Here is a 16,510-nt window from a genome sequence, read left to right on the forward strand (position 1 = left end):
GGAGTTTAGTAAAGCGATGGGTTGTACTCTATACACTTGCCTAGTAATTAGAGCGGTACATCTAGAGGTTGCCGCATCTCTCTCAACTGAGTCGTGCATGATGGTGCTGCGCAGGTTTATCGCCAGACGAGGGGCTCCTGAGCCAGTTTTCACCGACAACGGAACCAATTTCGTTGGTACGGAACGGGAATTGGCAAGAGAGCTGCAGAATATTAACGGAGAACTGTCGGAAAGTTTCACGAACACTAATACGAAGTGGAATTTTATACCGCCTGCATCTCCTCACATGGGCGGAGCATGGGAGAGGATGGTAAGATCGGTAAAGGCAGCAATGAACTCTATTGACCATCCGCGAACTCCAACCGAGGAAGTGTTCTTGACAGTATTGTGCGAAGCCGAATCCATGGTCAACTCAAGATCATTAACGTATATACCGTTAGAAGGTTCGGATCAAGAGGCCTTGACGCCTAATCATTTTCTCTTGCTCAGCTCAGATGGGGTAAAGCAACCAGAGAAGCAACCGGTGGAAGAAAGATCCGCTCTACGCAGCAACTGGAGACTTTGTCAACATATCTTGGATCAGTTCTGGTTAAGGTGGATTCGGGAGTATTTGCCGACTATAGCGCGACGAACAAAATGGTTCGCGGAAACGAAAGCGATTGAAGTAGGGGATGTCGTATTCATTGTAGATGGAAATGTGAGGAATCGCTGGACTCGAGGATTAGTACTAGCGGTATTTCCAGGCAAAGACGGCCGTATTCGCCAAGCAGAAGTACGTACCACTTCTGGTACGCTACGTAGATCTGTTTCAAAGTTAGCCGTAATGGACGTAGTTCCGGAAAGTAAAGCTGGAGGACCGGACCATCTTTACGGGCTGGGGAATGTTGGCCTAAGCGTTACGCGCTGCACTAAACCTACCTCAAGCTCCACGGGGGATCGGTCACCCGGCAGCGGTAGAGTTACTACATTGAGTGATAACACGAATGTCGAAGTTGAAGAGGACTAGAGGATGATAACTGTCAGGTAGATATGAGTCAGCAGAATATGATAGATAAAAAGGTATTCGCCAAAACACAAAGTTATTGTTGGTACTCGCAATTGGATAATTCCAGATAATTACATTGAAATATATAAGCTGTTGCATTAGAATATTAGATACGGAAACGTAGATCGATAAAATTGTAATGCTGTAAAAGTTGGTGACTGAGTCGGTAGATACACCAGAATTTGATTACCGTTAACAGACCATACCCGATTACATTAGTTATCGACCAGAAGTAGAGGAGATAATTAGGGTCACCGGAATTCTTTAAAGCGTACAAAATACACAACACTGAACTGCTGAAAGATCCGTGATTTCTTAATCCTACTTCGACGTGATAACAGTCAGAATAAACAACAGCACATTTTCCAATTGTGAAACACATCGGTGCATGAAAAAACTTATCCCAATACGTCTTTAATGTATGTTTCACTTATGCATGTAGCCATATGTGGACAGAGCAGTTTTATTTGTGCAGCTTATGAGATAGAAAAAGTTATAGGAACAATACTGTGCATAATTCATCCATACGCTCAAATTTGTTCACAGTACTCCTATTCCAACCATAAACCAGTAATATTTAATTCAACGCCCGTTGTGCTGGTTTATCGAGTGTCACTTGTGGGTGTAAGACATAGTGGTTAAACAGTTGGTTGGCACAAAAAAATATAATCAGCTTATGAAGTGTGTGAACAGTGTGAATGAAAAGGGAAATGGTAGAAAACTTCTTGAATAAACAATGAATTCTAGATTGTTTGGAAGCTGCTATACAATTGTTAAAATACATGAGCCTAGCGATGCAAATGCGATATCTCTACCATTTTCTTCTTCATTGGGATTATACCCCCACTGGGACATTGCCGCTTTTCACCTTACATCTTGATTACAGCATACAATGTTTTGTTTTTTAAATGGTTCATAAAACCTTCTATACTGTATTAAAATTAGTTAATTGTAATTTGCGGCAGGATTCGGTGGTACTTTGATTGAATATATGTATTTGTTTTATGCCCTTATATGCTTTGATATAATTATTATAGCATTAACTGAACGTCCCGGAAAAGTACAATTCTTCAAAAATCCACCCACGAAGCAAGAAAATTCCAGCGACTCTAAACTTGGGTCTCCGGTGGCAGCTTGAAGCTAATAGAATCACGTCCCGTACATTAAATTCGAACTTATGGCAAACGAAGGATATTGTTTCCGGCTACAGTTTGGCTGGCTGCTCTGACACGTACGTAGAAAACCGCCAACAAGTTGCTCATTGCTCAAGCGTGTATCGTCGCCGCGTCTCGACGATACTGCCGTTATGGTGGGCGAGCGACACGAGAGCAGCGCATAAAGCGGTAAGATGTCTTTCGCAGAATGTGGATAACAGGGCTTATAAATCCCCATAAAAATAAAACTGCATGTGCTGTTAGAGCAACGATTGTTTCTTGTTTTCGGAAACATTTCTTTGAGACCTCCTAATTGGATAAATAAATTTGTTGATAATTGGATGTAGTTTCTAATGCGTCTGAAGCAGAAGCTTTGAATGACATACAAACTAAATTTTGGCAGTTCTCTGCAGATCGTTCAATCATTCACAAAGCAGGGTCATCAACTTCAACATGGATACTAACGAAATACTGGTATGAGGTAATCAATTATTCGATTCATATTTGCCATCATGAGATTTGACATTGGATGAGCAAAAGAAAAGTAATAAACCAACAATAATGGCATCGAAACGTAATCGGTGATATGAGATAACGATAATGTAACGACAAATCATTGCGCTACATTGTCGTGCCCTGAACATTCGATTGTATGAAGAGAACCGAATACGTAATAGAAATTGAGAGCTATGTTTTAGTAGTTTGGCAGGAAAGTACCACTCAGGTAATTCCATTAAATTCCTGAAGCATCAAATAAATATTGTTTTATTTTTATTTGCCAGGTATTCTGCACATGTGTTCTTAATGGGGAAGCGTTTTTCACGGAAAGTTGAAAAATGTTTCAGCAAGTTGTACTAAGATGATGTTTGGTTATACAATGCAATGCTTGATTCACCTAAGTAAAAATAATCGTTCAGATTGATTCGTTTTACCTTTTTGTTTTAACAATACCTTCCACAAAAGAAGACATTGTAGAACGGAAAAGGTAAAAATCACCGTAATCGAATATTTTAACTACTTTTCTATCCCACGATTAAACATAAAAACACAATCGACTGGAAGACCCGTCCCGATTGCAACGGAATTCGCCAACCGGCAGCCTCCGGCTCAACGACCGTTTTCCTCGACACTTTTATTAGATGGGACCGCTTTCAATGAAGTTTTCCGCATCACAAAGCAGCGTTCCATTTGGGACCTCTTTTCACCACAGCCAACGAACGGTTAGCTGCACGACGACGCGACATGGGGAGGTGGAAATGGCCATAAATTATCGGCTCAGGGAAATCTTATCTGCAACGCGCGCGTTGCCGCCGGTGCGGTGGACTGTTTCTCTTCGCCGATGCTCGATGGCGGCGTGGTTTACATAGATATGTGATCAAACTGAAGCGGAAATAGAGGGAAAGAGAGTTATGGTTTTTAATATCGCGGATACTCGCATAGTTTCAGGGCGATATTTAAGGATTGTGATTTAATGCGCTTCAACGAGTTTTTTTTTTCACTTCCCTTCCGTAGCTTTTATCGGAAGCATTACACTCGAGATTAAGGTGAATCGCGTTGGAGTCCAATTAAAAATCGACATAGCGCTTTAAAGGGCACATAACTCGAAAAGTAAACGACAGGCAAAAGCGGAAAGTAGTTTTTCACCTTTGCTCACTTGCAGCATACACGAAAAAATGGTTTACAGATGTGCTAACCGCCTAAATATTCACATTTGTGCGAGCAAAAACGCGAGGTGAGGGATAGCACGGCCATTGTGCCTGCCATTTGTGGACGCCGCCGTAACTCACCTTAAGGCGATGCTGGTGCGGGCGAAAAACTTTATTGAACCATGTAGTAGTGATTCTATCTTTATGATAAGTCCAGGCACAGAACTAATTTGTACCAACACTAACTATTCAGAAGAAAATAAAATAGTGATTGATAACTTTCATTGCCGAATAAAGTTGATGACAGAAGAAATAAAAGCATACACACGTTTGACGACTATTTGCTGAACTTGAACTGAGTCGAGTATCTTAAAGTCTATAGAACACGATTTTTTTTAAGTGGAATGATAATCTTTCTGCAATACGTGATGACGTTGGAAAGGATGTTTGAAAAACGGAACTGTGAAGGAATCCATTGTTGGTCATGGATAACTGGGTGCAAGAAAAGTTTAGAATTCTGAATCTTATTTGAAAATAAGACTTCCAGGAGGATAATTTTCTTAATTTGAAGAGGAAACTTGTACAGGCTTGCCTGAGATAGTGAAACCAAAGTGACAAAAGTCACACTAATCCCCATGTTTAAAATGTTTTAATTTCCATTTTAATTGCGCCTAATGAACCATCTGAATTTTGTTCATTCGGTTGATTGAACATTGAAAAATGCCTCCCTCATTGTCTTCGAATGGATCGTTCAAAGAGGTGGCGTATTTCTTATCTATACTTTCAAATCTTCGGACGATAAAGTAAAGACGCTCGCTACCAATTCTTCACTCTCGCTTCGAAAATGGCCAGCTAATGGCTCGGATGCCGCCCACCCTAAACCCATGTGAACGCTGATTGCGATACTGAAGACACTCCCAATTGATTATGTCCTGACACCCACCCTCGCCCACCAAATCCCTCCATCGCATCGGCACAATAAAGCAATGGCTCTGAGTAGCAGTCTAATTAACAATAAACCGGTACCCTGCTACAGCAACACTGGCTGACTAAAACGCTGGCTGGAAGGCTGCTTGCTCAAGCAGGGATGCACGGCATATGATAAATTAGCCTCGGTTACCATCCCCCCGCGTCGCGTCGTTAGGTCCTCCTCCTTGGGCCCACTATTTCCGCAGGGGATGATCCTATCGAACGCGAAATTTAATTCCCAGCTATAAAGCTATCAAGTAATCGATATTTCATTAACGTTGTTATGGTCGTGGGGGTAAACAGGCAAGGAAGGCAGGGTGGCGCAGAGCAGCAGCAGCAGGATGGCACACGCGACGCTGATGGGGCTATTTTGGTGTCGATTTCATTGACTTGCTGGGTAATTGGATGAAGTGATAATTATGGACTGCGAGAAAGAGAAAGGTCAATAGCAATTGTAGAAATGTTTGAATGGACAATTCAATTGCTTCCAGAGTTTTCCCCTTCTCGTACATCATGAAGCACTCACAGGTTGATTGTTCAGTTTAGCAGTTCTATTTTTCTGAGTTTGTTCGACGAATTTTGGCATTATGGCCAAAGTAGTTCATAAAATAAAAAAAAAATGCGTATTCCACTCTATACCATTGCAATGGCCTGGGCCAATCTGGTGGATTGGTTAAACTAATAAATTGCATACACATTTGTACTGATTACAAATTCAACCTTCCCAAACCACGTGCTAATGTTAACTGGACACTTAACTGGACTGGATTAATGGAAAACTAAAAGGTTTTAATGATGTATTCTTCAACATTCTTGAAAAGCATGCTTCTTTAAAGAAAAAAAATATCCGAGCACCCCTTGGATCAACACTCATATCCATCGTTTGATAAAAGATCAATCCGAGGCTTATGAATGCTGGAATATGCGATAGCGCTCATTTTCCTGGCGAAACTGATCGAAATTTGAAATGTCTATGGTTCGAAACGAAACGAAGTATAAATTATTTCCGTAACTTCGAAACAATACGAAATTTGAAATGATTTTTACATTTTTCCCGCCGATTTTTTATTGAATGTTTTTTGCATTATGTATACAATTTAAATTTAATATTTGCTAGGCCAAGTTACACCTGATATTTTTACACGGGAGATGCGTGCCGTGTGAAAAAAAAACGTGTTAAAATAATCTGTGTAAAAAAAGAATCGGGTGTACTGTTTTACGTACAGCAAGTAACAGAAAAAGCCATATAAAACACTGCATTTCCATTGAAATACCATTAAGAGCAAGACAGAAGGGTCGTTTGGCCGAAAGCCGTTTGGCCGAACGGGTTATCCGGCTGAATAGGTCATTTTGTCGAATAGGTCATTTGACCGAATAGGACATTTAGCCGAACAGGTCATTTGGCCGAATATGGCAGTTGACCGAATTGGTCATTGGGCCGAATAGGTCATTTATCCGAACATGTCATTTGGCTGAATAGGTCATTTGAAAAGTGAGACATCTCACTACTTATTTCCCACTTTTCACTGTGAAAAGTGAGTAGTTTGAAGTGAGAAATGAGAAGTCTCACTACTCACTTCTTTCTTCTCACAGTGGGAAGTGAGACGTTTCACTTCTCACTCCTCATTTCTCACTACTTATTTCACGGATCTCACTTTTTACAGTGAGAAGTGAGAAATATGAAGTGAGAAGTGAGACATCTCACTACTCACTTCTCTACTCTTCATTTTTCACTTCTCACTGTGAAAAGTAAGTAATGAGACGTCTCACTTCTTACTTCTCACTCCTCATCTGTCACTTCTCACTGTGAAAAGTGAATAGTGCGAAGTGAGAAGTTGGACGTCCCTCAACACAATGAGAAGTGAGATGTAAGACGTCAAATGACACATTCGGCCGAACGATCTATTCTGCGAATTACTTGTTCGGCCAAATGGACGAGAACAGCTTCCCTGGGAAGCTTACCAGACTGATCAAAGCAACGGTGGATGGTGTGCAAAACTGTGTGAAGATTTCGGGCGAACACTCCAGTTCGTTCGAATCGCGCCGGGGACTAAGACAAGGTGATGGACTTTCGTGCCTGTTGTTCAACATTGCGCTAGAAGGTGTCATGCGGAGAGCCGGGTGTAACAGCCGGGGTACGATTTTCAACAGATCCAGTCAATTTATTTGCTTCGCGGATGACATGGACATTGTCGGCCGAACAATTGCAAAGGTGGCAGAACTGTACACCCGCCTGAAACGTGAAGCAACAAAAGTTGGACTGGTGGTGAATGCGTCAAAGACAAAGTACATGCTTGTGGGCGGAACCGAGCGCGACAGGGCCCGCCTGGAAAGCAGTGATACGATAGACAGGGATACCTTCGAGGTGGTCGAGGAATTCGTCTACCTCGGATCCTTGCTAACGGCTGACAACAACGTTAGTCGTGAAATACGAAGGCGCATCATCTGTGGAAGTTGGGCCTACTACGGGCTCCAGAAGAAACTGCGGTCGAAAAAGATTCGCCACCGCACCAAATGTGTCATGTACAAGACGCTTATAAGACCGGTTGTCCTCTACGGACATGAAACATGGACAATGCTCGAGGAGGACTTGCAAGCACTCGGAGTATTCGAGAGACGGGTGCTTAGGACCATCTTTGGCGGTGTGCAAGAAGACTGTGTGTGGCGGCGAAAAATGAACCATGAGCTCGCCCACCTCTACGGCGAACCCAGTATCCAGAAGGTAGCTAAAGCCGGAAGGGTACGATGGGCAGGACATGTTGCAAGAATGCCGGACAGCAACCCTGCAAAGATGGTGTTCGCTTCCGATCCGGCAGGTACGAGACGGCATGGAGGCAAAAGGGAGATTATTCAAATGGATGCGACTGCCCGGTAAAAGGCGCAAGGAGCAAATAATTTCTTCTTCAAAAGATCCTGTCACCCACATACAACTAATTATGATCGTATTTGAGTTTATGTAACCAAATCAAACTGAATTGTGCTGTTAGGGAAGGAAGATTTTTTTTCATGTTTTATATTTTTCCTATTCCTGTTTTTCATATTTTCTTTTTATCTTAGAACAGCGTTTCCCAACCTGGAGAGCCTGGGGGTACCTTTACAGGCCCCAGGGCGTACCTCGATTAAAAATGCGTAATGGAGGATGCATTACAATTCCAATAAAAACTTATAGGTATAGTCGTTTTTTTACAAAACTTTTTATTGTACATAATGAGCATGGTGATCAGCAAATCAAGAACTGTTTAATCCTGCCCACTACAACCAGCACAGTATAGGGCTCTGGCACAAAAGATCAAAAGGACAAAACGTCGAGTGGATAAAAACTTGAATCTAAAGGTTCGGAACAGTGTTGTGCTTAATCATATTGCTTGCAATTTTTCTTTGAGAACTTTTATAATGAAAACAGTAGTCGGTTTGTCGTCGAAGATTACTTCTCAAATTTTGGACAAAAACGATAATAAACAAAGAAATATCATTAAAATATTAACCTAACTAATGCCTGCTAGAAGCGAACAGTTGCGTTAAATCTTCTATTAAGCGTTATGCTTTCGTGGTGAGAAGGTAAAGAATTCAAAAAGTATAAGTGAATGCTTCAAATCAAGATACGATTTTTAAACGATTCTTACTCGCTGGTGAGTTTAACCAATGGATAATTTAAATGTAAGATCGCGTATAAGTGTTGATCCACTCATATTGTTTTCAAAATTTTATTTATCTTGTCCCTGGTTAGGAAGCTTTCATTTGAGAGGCATGAAAGTTTTTCTTTCGAAAAGCTTAGTAGCTTGTTGCAAGAAGCCTACTTCCAGCCACCGAACAGCTTTTAAATTTTTCTTTTGAGTGGCTCCAAAGCCTCCTTTCGAAAGGCTCATAAGGCTTTCAAGAGGCTCGGAAGCCTACTTCAAAGAGGCTCGGAAGCCTCCTTTCAAGAGGCTCGGATGCCTCCTTTCAAAAGGCTCGGAAACCTCTTTTCAAGAGGCTTTGAAGCCCCATTTCAAGATGCTCGAAAGCCTTCTTTCGGGAGCCTACATTAAAAAGCCTCAGAAGCCTCCTTTCAAGAGCCTCGGAAGCCTCCTTTCGAAAGACTCGTAAGCCTCCTTTCAAGATGGTCGGAATCCTTCTTTCAAAAGGCTCGGAAGCCTTCTTTCAAAAGGTTCGGAAGCCTCTTTTCAAGAGGCTTTGAAGCCCTATTTCAAGATGCTCGAAAGCCTTCTTTCGGGAGCCTACATTAAAAAGGCTCAGAAGCCTCCTTTCAAGAGCCTCGGAAGCCTCCTTTCGAAAGACTCGTTAGCCTCCTTTCAAGAGGGTCGGAATGCTTCTTTCAAAAGGCTCGGAAGCCTCCTTTCAAGAGGCTCCGATGCCTCCTTCCAAAAGGCTCGGAAGCCTTCTTTCAAGAGGTTCGGAAGCCTCTTTTCAATATGCTCGGGAACCTCTTTTCAAGAGGCTTTGAAGCTCCATTTCAAGATGCTCGAAAGCCTTCCATCGGGAGCCTACATTAAAAATTCTCAGAAGGCTCCTTTCAAGAGCCTCGGAAGCCTTCTTTCAAGAGGCTCGGGAGCCTACTTCAAAGAGGCTCGGAAGCCTCTTTTCAAGAGAATCGGAATGCTACTTCCAAGAGGCTCGGAAGCCTTCTTTCAAGAGGTTTGGACGCCTCCTTTCAAAAGTCTCGGAAACCTCTTTTTTCAAGAAGCTTTGAAGCCCCATTTCAAGATGCTCGAAAGCCTTTTTTCGGGAGCCTACACTAAAAAGGCGCAGAAGCCTCCTTTAAAGAACCTCGGAAGCCTCCTTTCAAAAGACTCGTAAGCCTCCTTTCGAGAGGGTCGGAATCCTTCTTTCAAATAGCTCGGCAGCTTTCTTTCAAGAGACTCGGGAACCTACTTCAAATAGGTTCGGAAACTTCTTTTCAAGAGGATCAGAATGCAACTTTCAAGAGATTCGGTAGCCTGCTTTCAAGAGGTTTGGAAGCCTCCTTTCAAAAGGCTCGGAAACCTCTTTTCAAGAGGCTTTGAAGCCCCATTTCAAGATGCTCGAAAGCCTTCTTTCGGGAGCCTACATTAAAAATGCTCAGAAGGCTCCTTTCAAGAGCCTCGGAAGCCTCCTTTCGAAAAGCTCGTGAGCCTCCTTTCAAGAGGGTCGGAATGCTTCTTTCAAAAGGCTCGGAAGCCTTCTTTCAAGAGGCTCGGGAGCCTACTTCAAAGAGGCTCGGAAGCCTCTTTTCAAGAGAATCGGAATACTACTTCCAAGAGACTCGGAAGCCTTTTTTTCAAGAGGTTTGGATGCCTCCTTTTAAAAGTCTCGGAAACCTGATTTTTCAAGAAGCTTTGAAGCCCCATTTCAAGATGCTCGAAAGCCTTCTTTCCGAAGCCTACATTAAAAAGGCTCAGAAGCCTCCTTTAAAGAACCTCGGAAGCCTCCTTTCCAAAGACTCGTTAGCCTCCTTTCAAGAGGGTCGGAATCCTTCTTTCAAAAGGCTCGGCAGCTTTCTTTCAAGAGACTCGGGAACCTACTTCAAAGAGGTTCGGAAGCTTCTTTTCAAAAGGATCGGAATTCTACTTTAAAGAAGCCTGCTTTCAAGAGGTTTGGAAGCCTCCTTTCAAAAGTCTCGGAAACCTCTTTTCAAGAGGCTTTGAAGCCCCAATTTGAATCCTCAAGCCTTCTTTCGGGAGCCTACATTAAAAAGCCTCAGAAGCCTCCTTTCAAGAGCTTCGCCTCTTTTCGAAAGACTCGTAAGCCTGCTTTCAAGATGGTCGGAATCCTTTTTTCAAAAGGCTCGGAAGCCTCCTTTCATGAGGCTCGGCAGCCTACTTCAAAGAGGCTCGGAAGCCTCCTTTCAAGAGGCTCGATGCCTCCTTTCAAAAGGCTCGAAAGCCTTCTTTTAAGAGGTTCGGAAGCCTCTTCTCAAGAGGGTTTGAAGCCCCATTTCAAGAGGCTTTGAAGTCGGATTTCGATGCTCGAAAGCCTTCTTTCGGGAGCCTACATTAAAAATTCTCGGAAGGCTCCTTTCAAGAGCCTCGGAAGCCTCCTTTCGAAAGACTCGTAAGCCTCCTTTTAAGATGGTCGGAATCCTTTTTTCAAAAGGCTCGGAAGCCTTCTTTCAAGAGGCTCGGAAGCCTACATTAAAAAGGCTTAGAAGCCTTCTTTCAAGAGCCTCGAAATATTTTTCACCAACAGATCTAGGATAAAAAACTAAACCCGCAAGGCAATTAAGGAACTAAAAAGCTTTCATCTAATATATAATTCAGAAGCGCCAACTCAACAATTTCTAAGAAAATCGCAATTTTCTGCAGCACTGTTTATTCAAGAAAGTTCGCACAATTTTCGACCCTACTTATGTTGATGCTTTCCGATCTGGTGAAAACTGATCAAACTTTTTTGTCTAAGTAGAAATTAAAAATCAGGATTTTCCATTAGGGGAGTTTAGGGTAAAATAGTCCTTTAAAAATAAATGTCAAAAAATACATTTTTTTTATGTGAGCTCAAGCAGAATATACATTAGTATAAAAATATGACGTATTTCCTTTCTAACTTGAAAACTTATTGAAACTTATTTCAGTGCGCCGACTTAAGAACAATCAATCAAATCAAAGTTTCTGTACACTGCACTGTTTGTTTCCAAGAATCGCAACTCTATTTTAATCGATGTTTCAGCATCTGGCTGAAACTTACAAGGTTTATTTGTATGTGTAGATGAAACTATTTGGCAAAATATTAGAACGGGGAGAGAGGGGTAAAATAGATCTCCAAGTATAAATAATGGTACGAAACCAGATGATCGTAAACCAGTCAACACAAAATCGCATATGCTAGCGAATAAGTGTACATGGTGGAGGCGATATAGGCGCATTCTTCCATTTGACTGTATGCGTAAATGGCCTTTGAAATATGCGTATATGGCCTCCACTTTGTATACTTATTCGCTATGATATACGGTCTTGTGTTTGCTGGGAACCACACTTCTTAGATTTGATTATTCCGACCCAACTGGCAACTGATCTAGCGATTTTGCTAGTTTGCTTCGAAATTCTTCCAAGCGTAGTATTTTTTATGGTTTTTTATCTGTCAACAATTAAATACTTCACAATCTCTCAATCTCAAAAAATAACGTGAACTGGTCATCTAGTCATGTCATTTATATAATATTCCGGGGGAGGTATTGTAAACTTAGCGCCGTTGAAAACTCCCGTTCAAAAATATTGTCCCACCAAAATATATTCCCATCAGTTCCTCCATATATGTGTGACGTCCTAACTGCAAGAACGATGGTTCAAGAACGACGTGAAGCACAATCCAATGCTTTAGCTAGTTTCCATCCAATCGAAAGTGTGAACATTTGTTTTGGTACTTCAACACGGTAGCCTATTCCTCAGTGAAAAAAGAAATAGATAGATTTCTCAAAAAGTATTGCAAGCTGTTTACTACCCAAGTACTACTTCTTAGCAAACCACATCTTGGATGGTTGGTTCGAAATATGTTCATGTAAGGTTAGAAAAGATTTTAAGAGAAAAAGGCTGGTATTCAAAGCATCCTTTTTACAGATCAACTACACAGTCTTGTTAAGGTACTCGAGCACTTTCAGGTGGTGTAAATTAAGCCGAGAATAAAACAGTTTTGCTCGGTAATCTTTTAATTAATTGATTAAGCGATCTACAATTTATATACTTTATCTATGAGTGTAGAAACGTGTATCCTAAAATTTGAAGTATTTTCATGAGGGGTGTGCTTTAAAATCGTCAGACAATAGTATACTTTATCCTATTCAATAGTATACACATTACATAGTTACGCTCTCCGTGTAAAAAAACAGCTCGTTGTAGAAAAAAAAAAGTTTTTCCCGTATCGTGCAAAATGAATGCAACTTTGTTAAACTTTGCAGTGTTTTTCACACAGTTGTGTAAACATAGAATCGAGGGTATTCTATTACCTATGAGATAAAATTGGCCAACCCTTGAAAATATATACACCCGATTAGAACTGGTATAGTCCATTCAGTCAAACATTTTGTATATATTGTATCTCTGTAATATTAGCTAGCAGTTTGAATGTTGGTAATTCAAAATATATGAATGGTACACAGTTTGACGGTTTTGCACAATGAACTGATTTTTTGCAGAATTTGGTTTAAATTGATAATGATGGAGGATGAAAGAGAGCTATGAATACCGCACAATCGTTACAAGCTAAAAAACAAGCCTATGGTAACCTGATGCAAGTACAAAAGGAAAATATAATCTGAGAAACAGCTCCACCAACAAGCTACGATTAAACTCTACGGAATTGCTCATTTGCCGTTAAGAATAATTGTTTTTTTTCACATAGCTGTAAAAGCAACATCAGTACCGGTACCCACAGTAATTGTAGCTAACTCAAAAAAAAATATCAACAAGCACTTTCGCCGAATCCGTTCATTTTTGTTTCAGTTTGCGAAAGACGTGCTAATGTTTAAGGCACTTATTTTGGTCCTATTTTACTTCTGTTGAAAATTGTTCTGCAAAGAGTTTGCTATCTAATATAGATCAGCGAAGGATATACGTATCTACTGAGACGAAAAATATAGATGAATGAAAAAGAAGAAGAAATAGTGTATTTAAACTTATGTATTTTCTGCTAGAACTCACATAAAAATATTGATGCATTTTTTGACATTTATTTTAAAAGGACTATTTTACCCTATACTCCCCTAATGGAAAATCATGATTTTGAATTTCTACTTAGACAAAAAAGTTTGTTCAGTTTCCACCAGATCGGAAAGCATCAACATAAGTAGGGTCGAAAATTGTGCGAACTTTCTTTTGAATAAACAATGTTGCAGAAAATTGCGATTTTCTTAGAAATTCTTGAGTTGGCGCTTCTGAATTATATATGAGATGAAAGCTCTTTAGTTCCTTAATTGCCTTGCGGGTTTAGTTTTTTATCCTAGATCTGTTGGTGAAAAATATTCCCTTTGGAAAAACGACAATTTTTTATCGAAAAAGTCCATTTTCTCCTAAAGTAAACAACTTTATAACCATATTAACCACTTGGTATAAAGTACTAATTGAGTAGAAAAAGCGTGCAAAATTTGAACAAAATCGGTCAGTCATTGCCAAAGTAATTGCATTTTTATTTGTTTTTGGCTATTTTTGAACAATTTTTTTTGAAGGGCCGTTTTACCCCACTTCCTCTCAATTAAAAAATCTGAAAATTTGCAAATTGTCTTCTCTTACATATATGAACAAACCCTGAAAATGTCATCCAAATCGGAGAATATCGATACAAGAGGGGGTCGCGCTTCTCGCGAACTGGCTCTTAAGAAAATAGGAATAGGATTAGGCAATAAGTTATGTATATAAATAAAACTGCCATAAAATAGAGTTAAGTAACGTTATATCGAGTTACGTTATATTGAGGTATGACTGTAAAGGGTTCGTGAGGGGCAATTAATTTTTTACAAACTTCTTCTGCTCTGAGAGGCTTTCTTTAGCCGTGCGGTAAGATGCGTGGTTGCAAAGCAAGACTAAATGTGGCTGGATTCGATTCCAAGCCCGGTAAGGAAATTTTTCGATTGGAAATTGTCTCGACCTTTCTGAGCATACAAGTTTCAACATCTCAACCTCATAATATACGAATGCAAAAAATGGTAACTTGGCATAGAAACTTCGCAGTTAATAATTGCCATGTAAAGTCAAGAAAAAGAAGAAAAAGAATTTATGCTAAGCTAACCTGAGAAAATGACAATCTGCTGAATGCTTCATCATTCCTAACTAAAAAATACCAAATTTGCAAAATACAATATTCCGCAAAACGGCATTCTGCGAAATGGTACTGATCACGATTGTGTAAGAAGTTAAAGTAATAAAAACATTTCCACGTTGATTTGGGTAAACAGTTTTTATCCTGACGCCAGAAACGGAGCCATCGACGAGTAACATTTCGACAAACTCCTCCGCTGATTAACTTCCGATCGGGGTAAGTACAGTCGTATATGAGAATTCAAAGTTATGAACAAAAATCGGGGTAAAAGGTTCTTAAAAATTTGAGTAAAAAAAAGTTGTCCAATCAGAGACTGTAAGGTCGAGACTGAAGATGGACGCCAAAAGCAAGGTATTGGAAATCATTTTGTTTACGTGGACTAGCCAGCTTGCCGACATTCTGTCCGAACGCTTACAATTAGTTATTTCTTCTCATCTTGCGTACATCGTGAATCATAACCGCTCATCAATCCTACTACTACGTTGCCGTTAAGATCTGATTGGTCCCAACAAAAGTTTCTTCGTTTTGAAAGTTTAACCTGAACAACTGGCTTAGTAAATGACATCATTGTCAATTTTTCCACGGTTGAGACCAATTTCCGCGGGAGAATCAACTTCTAACAAACCAATAAATTTGTACGCTTACAAAGTCCAACAGACTTTCCCACACCTTTATATGAACCTGGGATGCGAAAACTGTAAGAACAGGCTTTTGTTTGGCAAAATCATGAGGTCTTGTGAAATTGTATTTATACAAGTATCATTTGATTTTGCCATGTTTTTATTACATATTCTGGTATGTTCTTCCCTTTTTGGCCTCGAATAAACAAAAGCAAACCTCAGAATTGGTTATAGAGATGCTTCAAATCCAGCACCGCTACTTTCCATACATTTTCCATATATTTAGGAAGAGCTGAAATGTAACTACTGACAAAATAGTCACGCTCATGAAGCATATAACTAGATCAACAATTGACAATTCATGTTTATCCACTACGCATATTTCTTATATTTCGCATCTGGTTGTTGTTTCATTCCAAATAATAATATCTCATATCTATTTGACCCTAACCGCAGAGTATTATCCTAGGCCAAACAAGAGACCATCCAATAAGGATTCATCATATATTCAAATCATTTGCTTCGCTTTGCATAATTCATTCCTCCACAATTGGTCCATGTTTAACTCATGGCACCATGTTATCCAATAATCCACACAGGAAAGGGGTCGAGAAATTCAATTATCATTCATCTTCACGGCTAAGCTCTACGCTCTACGGAACATGCCTCGTTCCAACGAACCGCACAATGCTCGTTACAACCAAAAACCCATTTACTGATTATATCGAACCCAAAAAAAAGCAAAAAAAAACTCCTGACATTTTCAACCCCCATAACACTTGATATCGTTTTTGGGACCTCGCCCGGCGTTTGACATTTGAAAAGGGTCGCACCCGGCGGGCACAATCCTGCCCAGTCTCCCCGGGCAGTATAGGTACCTCCCGTAATTGATTATGCGTTGAGTATCTACCATCAGAAGAGAGGCACCAGGCCGTCTGGAAACAAAAATAGCCAACAACAAGGACAAGGCACAAGGACAACAACGGCATCGGAGATCCCAGCGATAGAACAACCACCGCCCGCCAGCAATGTTAATGGGTCCATGAAGCTCTTAATTTTTCGCACTTGCTTCTTCCATCGGCTGGCTGCCGCCAAAGACATGGGAAAAGGGGTTCAATAAAAATCACTTTTGCTTATTTTTCGCGTAGGTCATGCTCACTCGGAGAAGGCTGCTGGCGGCTACTGCTGGGAAACGACCGAGCCAAATCAAGTTTCAAATCCAGGCTCTTAATCATCCGCTAATTTTCCATTGCTCATTAGCCGGGGTGAATTTCGAGGACGCTTCCCTTCAGTCAGTTGTTGGCTTAGTTATCTCGTCGTCGTCGTCGCCGTCCTCGGAGAGAGCTCTCTGCT

At 40.6% G+C, this 16,510-nt stretch overlaps 2 protein-coding genes across 2 annotated transcripts in view; one reads left to right on the plus strand and one right to left on the minus strand.

Annotated features, from left to right (window-relative positions):
* LOC134224951 (alpha-catulin) overlaps positions 1-16,510 on the minus strand; it is a 506,545-nt gene that overhangs the window by 236,704 nt on the left and 253,331 nt on the right. The window lies entirely within an intron of this gene.
* LOC134222585 (uncharacterized) overlaps positions 1-16,510 on the plus strand; it is a 41,139-nt gene that overhangs the window by 4,153 nt on the left and 20,476 nt on the right. Inside the window, exon 2 of the mRNA XM_062701746.1 lies at positions 2-310. Within this exon, the coding sequence (XP_062557730.1) occupies positions 2-310 (309 nt within the window). The remainder of the gene's footprint in view (position 1; positions 311-16,510) is intronic.

This window comes from Armigeres subalbatus, chromosome 3 (genome assembly GCF_024139115.2).
Source record: "Armigeres subalbatus isolate Guangzhou_Male chromosome 3, GZ_Asu_2, whole genome shotgun sequence".
In the NCBI taxonomy this organism is placed as follows: domain Eukaryota; kingdom Metazoa; phylum Arthropoda; class Insecta; order Diptera; family Culicidae; genus Armigeres; species Armigeres subalbatus.